This window comes from Silene latifolia, chromosome 1 (assembly GCF_048544455.1).
Source record: "Silene latifolia isolate original U9 population chromosome 1, ASM4854445v1, whole genome shotgun sequence".
In the NCBI taxonomy this organism is placed as follows: Eukaryota; Viridiplantae; Streptophyta; class Magnoliopsida; order Caryophyllales; family Caryophyllaceae; genus Silene; species Silene latifolia.
This window is the reverse complement of record NC_133526.1, coordinates 9,594,782-9,613,065: the sequence shown is the minus strand read 5'-3', so window position 1 is coordinate 9,613,065 and position 18,284 is coordinate 9,594,782. Positions and strand designations below refer to the sequence as shown.

Genomic DNA, 18,284 nt, shown 5'->3' with positions numbered 1-18,284 from the left:
AGACCAAGAAGTGCAAGAATTGTCAGATGCATGCTCCGGTGATACACGCACTTTCCCGAGACCTGCAACCGGTACTTAGTCCCCTGCCATTTGCACAATGGGGGATGGATTTACTAGGACCCTTTCCGACGGCCTCCGGAGAAAGGAAGTACTTGATCGTCGCCGTTGACTACTTCACCAAATGGGTCGAGGCTGTCGCGGTACCTGCCAAGACCACGGCGGCCGTAAGAAAGGTGATTTGGGAGAACATCATAACTCATTTTGGGTTACCCCAAGTCATGGTATTTGACCACGGCCGAGAGTTTTGGAGTGACATGGTGATGAACTGGCTAGAGGAGCTCGGTATCAAGTTCGCATACTCCTCCGTCTGCCACCCTCAGAGCAACGGGCAGGCGGAAGCAGCTAATAAAACAATCCTAAACGGGCTGAAAAAGAAGGTTGAAGATCTAAAGGGAAGGTGGGCTGATGAACTACCCGGCGTCCTGTGGTCCCTCAGAACCACGGAGAAAAAAGCAACAGGGTACAGTCCATTCCATCTAGTCTATGGGTCCGAAGCCATCCTGCCAATTGAAGCAGCGGTGCCGACATTCAGAACGCAAACCTTTGACCCAGTTGAAAATGAGGAAGGCCTGACAGCCTCCCTAGACCTAGTCGAAGAAAGCCGAGACACGGCACGGCTTAACTTGGCAGTATATCAAAACCGAATGAGAAGAGCATACAACCGTAGGGTCCACAAAAGAGACTTAAGAGTAGGAGATCTAGTCCTAAGAAAGTCAGCCGCAACCAACAAAGGAAACATCCATGGTAAAATGACGGCCAACTAGGAAGGACCCTACAAAGTGGTTGAAGAAATGAGGCCGGGGACATACCGGCTAACAGACATGGAGGGAGTGCTTCTAAAGAGCCACTGGAACACAGACAACCTAAGGAAATATTTCATATAGCGGCGGAGGTGTCCGAGACCGTTGTGGACACCCCAACGTGTGATTATACCTTATGAAAAGTGATCCAAGTTTTCCATCAAAATGTTTGTCCCCTCCGAAGTCACTACCAAAGTAGACGCCGCGCCAAAGCCGGCGCAATCACTACCGAAGTATAAAAGCGTATAAGCACTGTTGAGACGCAACTGATCGCCCGCCAATTCGGGAGCGGCAGAGGAAGCGATCAATATGTCTATAGATACGGAAAGCAGTCGAAACGTAAACTCGGTTGCCTCGGCCAAAGCCGGGAGTGACGAGGGAAACGCGATTTGCCAATAGCAGTTGATACTCGCGAAAGCGACCAACATGCTTAGGAACGTATAAGTACGGTTGAGAAATGCAAATCTGACGCCTCGGCCAGACCGAGAGTGAAAGAGGAAGCGATCAACATGTCTACAGATACGAACTCTGTCGAGCCGTAACCTCGATTGCCTCGGCCAAAGCCGGGAGTGACGGGGACACAACGATCGATACGCTAACATGTTCACAATGGCGGTTGGGAAGCGCAAATCTGACGCCTCGGCCAGACCGAGAGTGAAGGAGGAAGCGACCGACATGCCAACATGTTTAAAAACGTTAAGTACAGTTGAGATACGCATTCTAACTGCCTCGGCCAAGCCGAAGGTAAAAACGAAAAAAAAGCGCTCAATTAATAACGAAAGAAGACAACTGAATGAAGGATTGTGATCAAAGCCCCGGCCAAGCCGAGGGCAAATAAACAAACTTTATTAAAAATGTTTACAGGTGATACAAAACGAAGTCGACGGCCGTCCCAATAAGGATAGCCTAAACTCAACCTACCAAAGTTTTACAAAAAAAAGAGAAGAAGGAACAACAAAAATTATCACATTGAGACAATGAAGCGCCAAAAGGATGGCAGGGAGAGAAGGCTCAAAAGTTGGCCCCCGAACAGCTGAAGCTATCCGAAGGGCCAGGTGAGTCTGGTGACGACCGCCCGTCTCCCTATGCTTGTTTCTGCTCGCCACCGGCAGCGAATAAACATCACCATCAGTGGGCGACCCAGAAGCCGACTTGGCAGCTTCACCTGCCTTTGCCCTCTCAGCTTCCTCCCTGGCCGCCTTCACCTTTTCAGAATGGGCCGCCTTGACCTCAGCCTCCTCAGCGGCCTTTGCCGCCTCTGCCTTCTCCGCAGCCTTTGCCTCCGCAGCAGCCGCCTTCTCATCAAGAAGCCGGTCAAAATCCTGCCACGGGAAGGGGTCTTTAGGAAAGAGCTCTTTGATTACTTCCCTGGTGGCATCTTGGCCTGGTCCCGTCGGGCACACATGTTAGGGATGATGACAGTTTGGAGCGTCTCAATGTCCTTCTCCCTCTGAGCAAGGATGGCCTTTGTGTTCCTGTGCTCCTTCGCCTCGGTCAGATGCAGGGACTTCCATTTGGCCCTCTGCTCAACCACAGCATCGTAACCGCCCTGAAGTTTCTCTCTCTCCTCCCGCAGCTTAGCGGCGTCAGCCAACGCAGCCTCAAGCTTGGCTCTCTCGGCTAGGACCGCCTTCTCAGCGTCCTCCCTGAGCTTTCGCTCAGCGAGGAAATCATTTTCGGCGGCCTGGAAGTCCTTCTTCGCCTTCTCGGCCTCTTGCTTAGAAGCGCAAGCTCAAGCCTAAGCTGTTCGAGCCAGGAGCCGCCTCACCATGAGCTTCTCTTGCTCCATAATGTGAGCGCGGCTATGTCGATCCACTTCGCCACCCTCTTGGACAACCTTGCACCCTCCGCCGCAACCGGGCGGGGAAGGCTTCGAGGACGAGGAGTCGACGGTAGCATTCGATCACCCTTCCGCATGTGCCGCTTCTCCATTTGCCGTTCGAAGAAGAGCGACGGTGACGTGGCCGATCTACAAAAACCACGACAAAGCATCCATGTCAACATTCATTGACATGTCGAAAGTCCGTCATCGGGAATGCCTAATGAACTCGCTAAATCCGAGCCATAGGTTAGATCCGTACCAGCCTTGGCCTTCTTGATTGGAGGGTGGTGGTCCCTTTCCTTTCCCGGCCTCGAATAACAGCCAGCACGGCGAGCTCGGACTCTTTTCTCTTGTTTGAAGAAGGAGGACCTTCTGCAACGGTGACCGCCTCTTCAACATCGACGACCACCACCTCCTGCTCCTTTTGGACCACAGGGACTGAAGATTGAGCTAGGGTTGACGCCGTTGCCGCCGCAGACGTTGTCTTTGATCTCCGGCGCGGCACGTTACCGGCAATCCGCGCCTGAGCCGCCGTCACATCCAATGCCTTCAACTACTGCTCCATAAGTTCGTGAGGAGCCGGTTTGCGATCACGTGGTCCGGCCTTAGGATGCAGCTCAACAACTCTCCCGTTCTCGTCAAGTCCCAACCTCTCGAGGACGGAGACAGACAGTTCCGGGCCAAATCGGTCTGCAGAAGAAACGAAGCAAGAGTTAAGTAAAGGAAATAAACCAAAATTCAAAATACAGAAACATAAAAAACAAAGATGGGCCTCACACCGACCCCACTCACCCTGTTCGAGGGCCGGTATGAGGCCGACGTGGCAGAGCAGCTCATCCTGAAGAACGATCTGCGTCGGGGGCATCCATCCCTTCGGCGTGCCATCCTTCTCAGCCTCAAACAGCCTCATTGCCCGCTTTTCGTCCTCATTAAGATAGACCTCCGAGGCGTCCATCTTAAGCTTAGTCCGGGAGACGTATCTGTCATGCTCCCCTTGATTCTCGCACCGCAAATTGACGCGGTCCCTGGAAGCAGGGCAGCGGATAGTCCTCCGGAACCTCAACGTATACCCACCGCCCCTTCCTGTCCTTGCAAGAAGTAAGCTTAGAGACGGTGATATAACCCGCTCGGTCAGAGCATCGTACCACCGGGCCGCCTAGGGTAGTCCCCCGAAGGTGGTGGAGCCGGCGAAAGAGGTTCACCATTGGGGCCTCCCCTTTGAAAAGACACAACCATACAAAACCAACAATCGTCCTGATGGCCAACGGATGCAGTTGGGCCACGGCGACATTCATGGCTTTAATAATGGCAGCAACGTATTCATTCAGAGGAAACCGGAGCCCATACTCCAGGTGTCTGATGTATACGCCGATACAACCTTCGGGAGGGCAACAGACGGCCTGACCCTCCTCAGGGATAACAATTCTATACCCCCGCCGAAGGAGTAATGGTGTTCAAAAAGTTCGTAACCGGAGCAATGCTAGCGAACTTATTCGTCCGTGCACGATCGGGAGATCGATCGAGGTGCATCACCGTGACACGAAACAAGCGGCCTCTCTACGGCGGAGAAGGGGTCGCCTCATCATCCTCATCATCAATACCCTCCAAATATCTCTCATCAATTTCGGGAGAAGGAGACTGGGGCCCCGAACCTTATCGGGGTGACGGCAAGTGGCTCCCGCTCATCAGGATGCGACGGTTCGCCCCCCTGCGCAGAAATCTTTGGGTCCGACATCGCAGAAGACATGACAACAATTACTTAACAAATAAAAGTTGAAAATTTTGTTTGATTACCTTGGAAAAGTGCTACGCCGAGTAACGCTTTGAAGGCTAGAGAGAAATTTCTTCGAAAAAACTAAGAGAGGGAAATTTTTTTTTGAGAAAATGAATTTTTGGTGGCAAAAATCAGGGGCTAACTGCTCTATTTATAGAGCAAAGCCCATGAAACGGACCAATCAGGGCAAAGCCCATGAAGCGTCAACCAATCAACACCGAGCCACGTGTCAAGCATGCGCCCACGAGATGCCAATCGACGTATCTTCTTCAACACGCTCCTTGACAGAATGCCAATCGACGTATCTTCTTCAACACGCTCCTTGACAGAATGCCAATCGACGTATCTTCTTCAACACGCTCCTTGGTATCTACTTGCCAAACGGCCATTGTTCAACCAAGCTTGGCAAAGACGCCGGGCAATCAAAAGCACACGGCACTCTCAACCCTCGGTCTCGGCCGGCGCCATTTTCTTTTTCACATTTAATGTCTCATTACACATCCATGTGGAGGGGGATATGATGACTGAGCGAGAACCAAGCCGAGGAAGAAGAAGCGGGAAGAAATTCAACTTGCGAGAATACGCTCAACACTCATCGAAGGTCCATACCACGACATAGACTACGCTGGGGACAAATTGATGGGGCATATTCTCGCACCGCCGACCGAGTCAACATATTGAGCAAGGTCAAAGATATCCACAAAGAAGTCAACGTATTAGACGGCCCTGGCTAAACGCAGCCGAGCGACTGTCGGCTGTCACTGGGTCTCGGTTAGGCAACCAGCCAACCGGGAGACATATCCGCGCACTCACATCCAAGTCCCCTCGGCATGGAGTCAACCGGGCCGGCCCACTGCTATGGGTCCCTCGGCCGAGGGTAGAACGATCTTTCCACCTACTCTGCCACTTGGCCACTTGGCCACTACGTGACAAAAGGTGAAAGTCTATAAATACTCCTCAATCCTCATTGAGAAAACGATCCAATAATCCACAATTCACCCTAATACTCACTATAAATCTGGTATAAACTCCCTTATTTCTCTACAATATACTTTGCCAAGTAACACACAACTTAATCTCTTTAAGTTTACTGACTTGAGCGTCGGAGTGAGTACGCTCGGTACCAAGCCGAGCCCTCAGTTTGTTCATTGTTTCAGGAGAGGCCGAAAGGAAGAGTCAAGCGAAGACGTCATTCACCAAGCCTACGTGGTAACAAATCCTGCTCCGGAATTACACCCGGAACAATAAGTTTGAGCACTTTGGAGGAAAAAATTTAGAGAAGTAGTATTCTCTTAGTATATAGGCGGATTTATACTTTTAAAATTTGCACCTCATTAATATTTATCAGTTGTATTTGATATGAAACAAAAAAATTGAAATGGAAAAGTAATAAAAAAATTTATTTAAGTTGTGAATTTTTTCTAGTGAATGTTTTTTTGTCACGAAGCTAATAGTAAGAATGTGTCAAGTTATTCTCTACAGTAATAATTATTGCATTACTGAAAATTTTAGCAACTTATACTTTATAATTTAATATCAATTTAATATTATTTTAATGAAAAAATCATAATTATGAATTTATTTAAAAAATTAGAGTTTATTTATAAGAATATATTCATTGAAAAGATAATAATGTGATGAAAGAAAATTTTACAAGAGATGCTTTTTGGAGGGAAAACTAAGAGAATTTTTATTCTCTTAGTAGTAGGGGGATGGAGCAGACATTGGCGAGGTGCGTGGTTGCCGGTTGACCGGTGTTGGAAGTAATGCAAAGGCTAGTAATGTTGTCTAAATACATTACATCATAGAGAAGCTTTCCATTTTCCTCGTAAGAAAATATCTACACTTTCTCCACTACTTGCATGATTAGAGCCATTAACTCCATGTTTTTGGCCCATGTTCATGGTGGTGGTTAGGCCACTAACTTTGTGTTTATGGTGTTAATTAACCACTATAAATAGAGAAGTGTAATCATTTGAGAAATACACATCTCCATATATCTTTATTACCTTCTCTATGATAATTTTGAGCATACCATATGAGTTCCAACTCTAATAGTTGAGTACAAAATTTTAGGTGTGTTGTGTGACCTTGGGGGACGACGCCCATTCCGATTTGTATCGTAGTCGGGGCGATTTCGTTTCTCATTCAGTGGCCTTCATACCACGACACAACATATATTCTCTCAATATATCTTCGCCCCTACAGTGACATATATTTCCAACAATTGTGAAACGAAATTTTGTCACTATTATTGTTGTTGTGATCTCGTCATTGAGAATCATTTGGTTGGAGAAAATATTTATTTTCATCTAGAAGATTCACATCAGCTCGTAGAGAGTGAGACAATACGTCGGTGTTTTGGCCATAACTCGGTCTCTAGACCATTGTTTGAGGCGTGTAATATGGCGTTGAAAAGCTAAGAAGAAAGGCTACAACTTTGTAGTTGAAGCCGTGAGCAGATTCTATCATTTAGCTTCCTTAAAATGGACATCAATGTCATGGTAGTATGCTGAAAGTTTTTACGAAAACTTATACAAGAATGGTATTATCTATAATTTTATTACTCAATTCCATTCTTATGGTTAAGGTATGTTCTCGAGACTTTCCTTTAAACTATTTATGATGATAAATATGAAGATTTGGTCAAATTATATATGCCTTAACCGTTCATATGTTTAAGCTACTAATTTATTTGGTAATGTCTATAATCTTGATAAAATTACTTGATAATTGATTTCGAGATTATGTGAATGAAATTGTTCCAAGATTTTGAATGACAAGTAGCTAGAATGATTGAGTGACCAAGATATTGATATGTGTACAATATGTTTATCAAGCAAAATATTTCACACATTTGGATTGATTATTTAGTTTTGATTATGAGATAAACTAAAATTGATATTTTAGTAATGAACCAAATATAGGGGTTAAATATTTTGTTTTAAATTGATATAGTATCTTGGATATGTGTGACAAAAAATTGAAAATGATTATTTGTCAAAGCTTCATAAAAGTAGATTATAGAGAATATTATTTGTCAATGATTATGTGATATCTAAAAGTTGAGATGATGAATGAATGAATAATGTGTATATTTTGTTTGAACGATTATGTTTGTCACTAATATGTGACGTGACAACATGTGGGGGAAGACGTTCAACTTATTTTATAAAATTTATTCAACAAGTTTAGAGTTGATATCTTATAATTTGTGAAGAGTATATATGTATATCTTTGATTGTGGGGGTGTAGAGAAAATGATAATCGCATGTTTTATACGTGACTAATTGAACCAAAACTAGAAGTATGTATATCTTTGATTGTAATGGATTGGAATGGATTTAATCCATTTTAATATTTGGTTGGAGCATTTTGGAATGGAGTTAGAAAACCAATGAATTTTCAATTAATTGATTTTTTAGGCCTATTAGTTAAGGGGCTGGTCTCATATCATGAGACCGCCTTATATAACAATTTGTGAAAAAAAATTATTTCGTAATTAATTAAAATGGATTGGTTCGGGCCAAATGCTTTGCCCAAACCTAGCCCAAAAATACTTTGGGCTTTTTGGGCCAAGATAAAAGGCCCATGCCCTTCAAAAAAATGGGTTGGGTCGTGTCGGGCTGATGGTGATGGGTATTTTGATCGTTTCTACCACAATTAAAGAATAAAAGTAGATATCAATAGGTGAACAATATTTGAAAAGGTAGAAATGAAAAACGTAAACATACTATAAATATAGTCTCGATACCTCTGAAGTATCATGTATATAAACGCATAACTTTTGTACGTTTTATATAACGGGGGAAAAAACAATATTGGAACGGGAAAATCGAATAAGGAAGAAAATGATAGAAATGATAGAAATGGGGAATGACAAAAGAGGGTTTTGATGACTACAAGTAGTTTATATTGAATTGATTGATATTGATCTTATTCAAGTCATGTAACTTACTTACACTTTGTTTGCAAAAATAAAAACATAAAGGAAAAGGGAAGAAATAAGATGGAGGAAGAGAAAAAGGGATGGAAATATGAAAATTGGAATATGATAAGTTTGTTTCAAATTTATCCTATGTTTGTGGGATTTTAGTTTGTATTTGAAATGAAAATATATCTCACTATTTATAGTATTTATATCTTCATTCTCTCTCTATTTTAACTCATTTGTTAATAAAACTCGAAATAAATAATGCAAAACACTGTAATTGCACTTTATCTTAGTATCGTTTTATACTACTCCCTCTTATTCAACTTATAATTTCCCTAGGGATTAGCTACTGAAATTTCGTTAGCTATCGAAATTCGAATCTGCAAACTTTCCGGACACTAAGATTTTACATTGCCTTGGGCCCAACACGGGCCCGACTCAAGTTGATTTTTACGCTAAACGAACAAGCGGGTTGAACCAAGTGATGTTAGTCCAGTGGTAGCCGGGTTAAATCTTGAAGCTTGCAGAAATGCAGGAGTTGAGAGGCCCGGGTTCGACTACCAGCTGGGGCGATGATCACTTGGCCACTGTAATCCCCGAAGAGGGTGGCTTCTAGGTAGCACCAAAACGGACACGGACACGTGACACGTGACACGGCATCCCTTGAAATTTAGGACACGGGACACGTTATTTAAATTTAATAAAATATATATTTTATAATTATAAACGTTCGATTTTATTTTTATAAAAGTATTTGATATTTTATTTAAATAAGTGAAGCTAAAACTTGCCGTTGATTATAACTCATTTTCATTTACCATCCAAACGAATCTTTTAATCAATCTCTTTCGATAGCTCATTTCACGCGTAAAGAACATCATTCACCCCAAATGATGTCCAAATGTCATGGACACGCGTCGGACACGGCCGAAATATCATGGACACGCGTCGGACACGTGCCCGAATAAATGTAGAAAGTTAGACACGGCTTTATAGGTGTCTGACACGTTTCGACGTGTGTCCGAGGAGTGTCGGTGTCCGACACGGTGTCGGACACGAGACGGCTGATTAGGAGAAGTGTCCGTGCTACCTAGGGTGGCTTAAATGGTCCATGTGATGGTGCGGAAATTTATGAGCCTGAGGGGACTCAACCCCCTCGTCATCAAAAAATAAAAAAACGGGTTAAACCTACAAAATTTCTAAAAGTAAGTTGGCAGTAAGGCTTATTTAAGCGGGTCGAACTTACAAAATTTCTAAAAATAAGTTGATAGCAGGGCTTATTTAGCCTGCAAGGACGATGGCCGTGAGCACCTCTAGAAGATTTAGCAACTTGTGATCCATGTTAATTACTTGAAAACATAATCAAATTTGATTGCAAAGATAAATAACTTAAATAAACTAAATGACAGACTGATAAATAGCCATCACCCTACAAATGAGGCTCAACCCACAGCATGGGAGAATGATCTTGGAGGGACAGTCCCTGAAAATGGCGGTCAATGCTACCGTCTTCCATATTATAGACGCCCATGTCTTTGCCTTTGCCGAACTTTGCAGTGGTGAGAATATATAAACGGTCATCAGTGAAGTAGATGCAATTAGGCTTGCACCCATAATAACCCGAAGCAGAAGGATTGTTAGCTTTTGGCACGTCTATAGCAAAGGCCTGATTACGCCCTACAAACAAGGATGTGGTGCCCAAGCTGTTGACGTCCTTGACACGATTATCAAACCGCTTTGGGGACACAAGTATCTCCACAACACGAAATCCAGCGGTCAAATAATCGTGAGGAAGTTCAAAAAGAGGTTGTGTTTTAGGGTAAAGACACAATCTGACAACCACCAACAATTTTTCTTCATCCCCAACTACAAAATAAGCCTTCCAAAGGTACCGATGACCGCTTCCATCATTGATCCCATCAAAGAGACTAGGTAGTCTCTCCCACTTAAGTTCATTATTGTCACTGCCAGAAAGCCTGAATATGTGTTTTAATTGATCCAACACATAATAGTAACCCCGATAGAAGATGACATCTAGAATAAATACACCCGAAAGAAGAGAATGGTCAACAAGGGTCCAAACCTTGTCGCCTGGCTTCCATAATCCAATTTTATTGGAGGCATATACAATCATAACCGTATAACTGCATATACAAAATTAATCAAACTTTAAGACGAAAGACGAAAAAGAGAAGCTAATTAAGGTACCTTTTGGTGCAAGGGCATGCAGACAATGTGAATCTCGACACAGAACTTGACAATGTATCAAGCCGTGGAAGTGGAATATAATTGTGAGATGATGGACTGCAAAAGGGATTGTAAAGACACATAGTCATCGTCGATCCCGTAGTCCTAACCACCAAGACCCAGCCATGTGAAGAAAATAACCGACAGTTGGAAAAATTTTCCTTGATGGGAGGCAATCTTGTGACCAATTGTCGGACGCTTTGAAAAGACAAGCTGTAGATAAATAGCCGCATTGCCTTGCCTTTGCCTTTTCTTTCAAAAGATTCCTGCTCCGCCATCATCAGCCATGGAACTTGAGGACCGCAACACCCAGCACGGCCACCATCAAGGAATTTGCACTGGGATTCCCGTAACACAGAATTCCAACGACTGCAGACAAGGTACATCACCTGGAGATCGTCAAAATTCGACAGCCGTCCTGCGATTTCTATCAATGGCCCATTTGGTAATTCATCCCAGTGATAGCACCTGTCAAATGATTCAGTTTGCTGCCTTTTCCTCTTCTTGGCCCCCTCCTCCTCATACTTGTGCATTGGTCGATACTGTTTTTGGTATATAAATAATAGGGTTAATTCACGGGAATAATCCTCATTTAAGAGAACCATTTTCGTACGAAGGCTTCAGAAAAATAGTCGCATCTGACCATGATATACAATGGTCACATATGGCCAAAATGGTCAACTGTAGGGAGACCTTCTGTATATTGAAAAGGATAACAAATACGAGTATATTCAAATTGACAATTGACATAAAAACCTCAAACCCTAGAATTTTGAAATTGACAACTACAACTTGAGAACTTCAATTTTACGGAGTTAAAATATACTCAAGAGTATGTATAAATTCACAAACGAACCTTTGGAAATTGCTAACGGTTGTTGAGGATGTAAAGAACGCCGAATAAGAGGCAGTTGGTCTAGTGTACGTGATTTATTGTTGATGGGTGGGTAGTGTAATTATTAGTTGGGAAGGGTAGTTTAGGCATATTACATAAGTTTAAGTCGTAATATGAGTATATAGATCGGGATTTACAAAAACCGTTAGCATAATGAATATTTGGTGGTAACTTTTAGGGTTAAGTGATATTTAAGGTGGTAATTCGTAAAAATAAACATAAAAGGGGTTGATGGGCATATTCTGCACCCGCTGACCGAGTCAACATATTGAGCAAGGTCAAAGATATCCACAGCAAGTCAAACATATTAGACGACTTAACATTGCAGCGACTGTCGGTTACTGTCACTTGGGTCCCGGCCAGGCAACTAGCGGTAAGGGGCACATACCGCGTACTCATATCCAAGACCCCCTCGGCGAGTCAACAGGGCCCGCCGGCCTGCCATGGGTCCCTCGGCCGAGGGTAGATCAGTCTTTCCACCTGCTAGCCACTTGGCCACTTGGCCACTACGTGACAAAAGGTGAAAGTCTATAAATACTCCTCAACCCTCATTGAGGAAAGGATCCGAAAATAACCTAAAACACCTCATAATCTGGTAATATCTTCCTTATCTCTCTACAATACATACTTAGCCAAGTAACACATAACTTAATCCTTTTAAGTTTACTGACTTGAGCGTCGGAGTGAGTACGCTCGGCCAAAGCCGAGCCCTCGGTTTGTTCATTGTTTCAGGAGAGGCCAAAGGAGGATTCAATCAAAGACGTCATTCTACAAGCCACGAGTGGTAACAAATAACTGCTTCGGAATTACACCCGGAACAGGGGTTATTTGTAAAAAACGTACATAAAAGGGGGTTATTTACAAAAAACACTAATAATTATTTTATCTTTAGAAGGTATATAAAATTGATTTTTTAATTGTGTTAGTAAATTATAGTACTAAAACTAATCATTTTTAAATAATTATTTAAAATATATTATATAAATATTAATATTTTAATAAAATTATTGAATGACTTTTGACCCAACATCCCGTTCGAATCAGGTCTTAACCTAGATTAACGGGTTATTTTGGATTCCGGCTAAATAGGCCACGAGTCGCGATTTTCAGGTCTATTGTGGGCTTGTGGTCTCAGTTTAAATTAGTGTTATTCAGAAGTATTATTATAAAACCAGAGAATTATTCAGAAGTATTATAAAAACAGAGAATTTTTCTTACTCCATCCAAAGCGTGGTTTTCAACCATGCCAATTTCATGCTCATTAGATATCTGCGCTACCATCACTGCATCTTCCTGTGTATTCCTGCAACAGTAAAACCGTTAACACCTGATGGTAGAGAGGACTCTCCATAGACCATTGTGTAGATATTACAACAATAGAGAGGACAACACTCTTTTGAGTATAGTAAAACATAATAAGACCACAAAACATTGATAGTATAGTAAAACATAATTGTTCTCAATCACACTAATCCATGTTTGTTATGGTCTTTCCCTTCCCCAACTATATTATTGCTTCCCCATTTTTCAAACCTCCTAATCGGGACCTCTTGTGATCTCCGTCTCACATGATCAAACCCACCTTAAACGGTATTCCCACATCTTATTCTCCATAGACGCAACTCCTACCTTACCCGAACCACCTCGTTCTTCAACCTATCTCTCCTTGTCACCTTGTGTGGACACACATGCACAGGAGCATACGCATTTTCCATTAGCCGTCTTGTGCACGTGACCATGTTTCACCGCCCAACATACAGTTCATGCGATAGAATTTATCGTCATTTCCCAATCAAAAGTAATTTATAAAACCCAATTAAAAAGTAGTAATTAATTGGGGTCGAATACAAAGATGGCGGGGTGTATACTTAATTTAGTGCGAGTCTATTTTAGTTGGAAGGCAAGAAAGGTTAATTCTAAACTAATAACCAAATTTAAACTAAGATTGAGTAATAAGCAATATGTGTAAACAAGGAAACCACTAAAACAAGGAAAATTAGATGAATGCTTAAGATGGTGAATAACAATGATTAAGAGACTAGGATATTGGGTTCACTCATATAGGTAAAGGGGAGACATGCATAGGGTGATAGATTCAAAAGCTAAAGCATAGAAAAGACTCTATCTCTCAATAAGAGACTAATCCTTAAGTTAAGATCGATTAAGTCCTCACCTAATCAACCCAACTACAATTTTATCATGCTAATCCTAATTACTAGCCAAGTTCTCACCCAACAAGCAAAGATAGATAGTGAAAGCACTTGAACCTTCATTCAAGCATTAACACAAACACCTAGCATGCACAATAAAACTGAGAAGCTTAAACTCAAGAATTGTAATCTTTCTATGCTATAATCTACCCTTATGATGCTATATGCGATCCCCCTCCATCCTAGTATGCAACTACTCACACATACTCATGATAACATAAACAAAAGATGGAAACTTTAGCATGGAATAAACAATGGAAAACATGTTTGCAAATTCTATTAACTAAGCAACTCAATATGTAAACAAATGAAAGATAAACAACAATAGAGAAAGGATTATACCAATAATGAAGACAAAGTTGCAACCTTTGATTAAATAGAAGAATAATCTTTACCAATCTCCAATTAACAACCCAATACTAAATGTAAACAATTCACCAATACTAATTCTAAGCTAATAATAAGAGTAATTAATAATTGATTAAGGAAAGATTAAGGTTTTGATTAAAGATTTGCATAAAATTAAGGAAGTAATTTCAGATCTAGGGTCTGTTACAAATGATTAAGGGAATGGATATTTATACTACCCCTTGAATTAAACACAAATGAAGGAAAAAGAAGACTAAAATGCGAAATTGCGTCCTGTCCCGGCACACCGGCTGCCGGCCTCCCTCCCGCGGCAGCGAGTCTCTTCTTTCCTGAGACGAATTTAAGCTTGGGTTACTCTCTGCCGGTGGACCGGCTGCCGGCAGAGGATACTCCTTGCTTGATTTTCCTCTTCATTTCTTCTATAAAGTATGCGTGTGCCGGTAGACCGTCTGCCGGCTTGCCTGCCGGCAGCGAGCCTCTTTAATTCTTGCTTCTAAAATCTTCTTCAAAATTTGGCTAAGTGTTGGAGATGTTCCCTGTCGGTGGGCCGGCTGCTGGCCTGCCGGCAGAGAACACTTTCTCAGTCTTTCCTTCACTTCTGGGGATGGGGGGATGTCCCTGCCAGTGGACCGGCTGCCGGCCTGCCGGCAGAGACATCTGCTCAGCTTTCTCCCTTCTTTTTCTTCTCAACTAGCATGGTCCTAAGCCTGAGCTTGCTCCTTCTTCCATTTTGCCTCTTCTTAGGCCTATTCCCTACAAAATGAGGCGGGGATTCACAGTATATATCCACGAGGAGAAAGGGGACAAAATGCAAGCGAGTCGGGGTTGAAACCGTGTCAAATGGGGTCAAGAAGTATGAGAATAAAGAGGGAAAATGGTCTATAATAATCAATTATCAGTGTGGCCATGTTTGAATTCGTAGAACTTACGGCTTGTGAAAACGATATAGGATCGTTATCAGCTCCAACATTATAATTCAATTCTTGTAGATATACTTCATAGTCATCAGGAATAGCCGATCTCCTTTCACGAATTGATCTTCTTAATGGAACTTGTTCATCCTCATGGTGAACCTCTTCCTCATTATGATCTACCATATTTTGATCGACATTTTGTGGAATTTCTATCACTGGTTGTGTAACACTCGATTGAACTTGAGGAGTGTGAATGACAACCAATCTGTCACTTGAATCAGAGGGTGGAACTTCATGATGATCCCTCTCCGGGACAATGTCCTGAATTAGGTCACTCCCACTGATCAAGTCATTCTCAAGAAATTTAGCATTTCTTGATTCCACAATCCTTGTACTACGAGATGGACAATAAACCTATAACCCTTAGACTTTTCGGCATATCCCATAAAATACCCACTAATAGTTCTTGGATCAAGTTTCTTTCTTGTGGATTATACACTTCACCTCCGACGGGCATCCCCAAATGTGTATATGTCTCAAACTTGGTTTTCATCCTTTAAATAACTCAAAAGGTGTTTTAGAGACAGCCTTGGAAGGAACCCGATTTAATATATTATAGAATCAACTAATATCTAAAAGGTGTCTTAGAGACAGCATACGAATGATTACAATGGTACCATATTTATAGTACTCAGAGTATCTAAATTGTATCAACTAATATCGCAATATAATATAATTATTTATTGATATTATTCCGATTACGGTATATTACACACTACAACAAATAAGGTAATTGGCGACCATATAAGGCGACTGAGAACAGTCGCCATTAAGAATAAAGCGACTAAGGCCCGTCGCCCGCACTTCGTAGCTAGGTTTAGTCGCTTTTGGCGACAGGACTTCGTCGCCAATTTTGGCGACGGAATTTTTTTAAAGCGGGCGACAGAAACTCGTCGCCAAAATTGGCGACTGTGTTTGGTCGTCAATTTGGCGACTGGGTTTGGTCGCCATTTCCCCAGCCACGTCACCTCCAAATCTTCAGGATTGGCGACGGTTTTTGGTCGCCAATTTGGCGACTGGATTTGGTCGCCATTTTGGCGACTGTTTCCCGTCGCCAATTGCCCAATATCCGTCGCTAATGACCCTAAAATTAATTCATGATCAGAAACTTAGCGACGGTTTCCCGTCGCCAATTGCCCAGTATCCGTCGCCAAATTTACATTTTTTTAGCCTAAAAATCGTTTTTGACCTAGCCAAATACGTAAAAACCTGCAAATAAACCAACACTTCCAGCAGAGAATACATGGGAAGCCAACACAACCAAACTTCATAAAGAAAATCATGTTCCATACACACAACTACGAGTTTTGGTCATCTAACATTATCCGGGAATAACATGTTCTCTAAAAAACTACATAACAGGGAAACTTGCTCCCGCTCCACTACAACCTCCATAATTAGGATCTCTAGGATCCTTTGGTTGCGGGCGCCACCCAGTGTTGCAATTGGCGAAGAAGGAGTTCATCCGGTCCATTTCCTCCTTCATCCTCCGAATTTCTTCATCTCTCTCGGCATCCCGCCTCTCCCTCTCGGCATCCTGCCTCTCCCTGGCGGCTAATTGAGCTTGGAGCACACTTACGACACTTGGGGTATAAGGTTGTTGTTGGGAGGAAATTGACCCTCTTCTTCTTGTAGGAGGGTAGAAAATCTCCTTTGCCGACCCGGCTCCATACACATCTCCTCTTTGGAACCCCTCAACAAGATCAAACCATAGCTCATTGTCATCAATTTCCGGGTTGTTCTTCCTACGGACAAGGAATTGTTCCTAAAAAATTGATAAAACATTAATGGTTAGAGGTTACTTATCTAAAAATTGATAAAACATATACTTTAACACATTAAGAAATTTTTATTTTTTGACACTTACATATAACTGTTGATCTTTTTCCTTTGCGAAGATCAACTTGCCCTTGCTTGTCTTCTTTGCGTGAGTGTCAACAAAGAGATCAACAATCGTGGGTACCTTGCCCTTATTATTCTTGGTCTTCCGGAAAAAAAAAAACAAGGAAATTGTTACTCAAACATGATAATTAATGAGACTAAATTAGAAGACTATTAAATTAAAAGCTAAGACAAATAACTTACATCTAACACCACACGATCATGAAAAGATTGAGACCCTCCATAATGAGTAGGCTCAACTTCCCACTACTACAGATACAACCTATAACAACAGTCAAAAACCGTTGTTATATAAAAAAGCGGACGTTGTTAAAGCGTCCGTTGTAAAAGGTTTTAACAACGGTTGGTTTTTTTTAAGGAAACCGTTGTTAAAAATATTAACAACGGTTTTAAGTATAAAAACCCGTTGTGGAAAGTGTGACTCAATTTTGGGGGGAAAGTTATAACAACGGGTTATTTATAAATAACCGTTGTTATTTGTTCTTAAAAAATAAAAAAAAAAATAAATTAAATATTACTAGCTATAAATATTAAAGCATCCTTTACTAACATATTAAAGCATCCTTTACTAACATTCATTAATTGAAACAACATGGCAATGAACCCTAATTTTATCAACAACGAAGAATGGCTTACACAAACGATTGAAGATGATGGGAAGGTTCTCGCCGGGCTTCCCGCCGATCAACACCCATTAATCAAAGCATCCCTTGAACATCAACGGAATTATTGGATTAAGAGGCGTGAAGCGGTCCGGCTTGTCAACAAAGCCTCATCATCATCATCATCTTCATACCCCGTCGGTCACGATACTCATGCAACTTGGTTTGCAGCCAGGAGATATGTTGAGTGGTACTCTTCCAACCTTATCTCCACATGCAAGTCGTGTCCTTGCATATATTCAATCTGTTATTGCAAAATATGAAGCCAATGACCCCGGAAGTTAGCGGTATACCGAGTGGCGTGATTGGTGGCGGAGTTGAGAAGCGTTTTTTACGCTTAACCGGGGTTGTTCCGGCTATTATACATCTTTTGATTTCGATAATTTTTGTAATGTATTTGGTTTAAAATTAAATGAAATGATCATTTTGAAAGTGTTGAGTTATGCTTGTTTGATTTGCTTCCATTTTTTCAACTCCATAGATCTATCAGTCATCATCAAGATCCGATTATGGCACAACTTCCTAACATATATGGCACAACTTCCTAACATATATATTAATTAAAAAACAACTCAACCCACACATTAGTATAAATACATTGCATTATCTCAACTAACATGCATTTCCATTATCTC

General features: G+C 41.9%; 1 protein-coding gene across 2 annotated transcripts; it reads right to left on the bottom strand.

The window, feature by feature from the left end:
* Positions 1–9,621: 9,621 nt before the first annotated feature.
* On the bottom strand, positions 9,622–14,290 carry LOC141597220 (uncharacterized). Of its 2 annotated transcripts, XM_074417598.1 has the most exons (4): positions 14,085–14,290; positions 12,751–12,835; positions 10,599–11,179; positions 9,622–10,534 (listed from the first exon to the last, which is right to left on the bottom strand). In XM_074417598.1, exons 2-4 carry the CDS (start codon positions 12,811–12,813, stop codon positions 9,820–9,822), a joined length of 1,359 nt encoding a protein of 452 aa, XP_074273699.1. In that variant the 5' UTR covers positions 12,814–12,835; positions 14,085–14,290; the 3' UTR covers positions 9,622–9,819. The 2 variants fall into 2 exon arrangements, with proteins under 2 accessions (XP_074273699.1, XP_074273707.1); XM_074417606.1 differs by lacking the exons at positions 12,751–12,835; positions 14,085–14,290 and adding an exon at positions 11,494–11,588.
* Between the last annotated feature and the right edge of the window lie 3,994 nt (positions 14,291–18,284).

Excerpts from the sequence above, each read along its gene's own strand:
- LOC141597220 (XM_074417598.1), bottom strand. The coding sequence starts at position 12,813 with ATGGTAGCGCAGATATCTAATGAGCATGAAATTGGCATGGTTGAAAAC. Across the intron at positions 11,180-12,750 it reads AAAACCACGCTTTGGATGGA|TATCGACCAATGCACAAGTA; the intron begins GTAAGAAAAATT and ends TACCAAAAACAG. Across the intron at positions 10,535-10,598 it reads GCATGCCCTTGCACCAAAAG|TTATACGGTTATGATTGTAT; the intron begins GTACCTTAATTA and ends TTGTATATGCAG.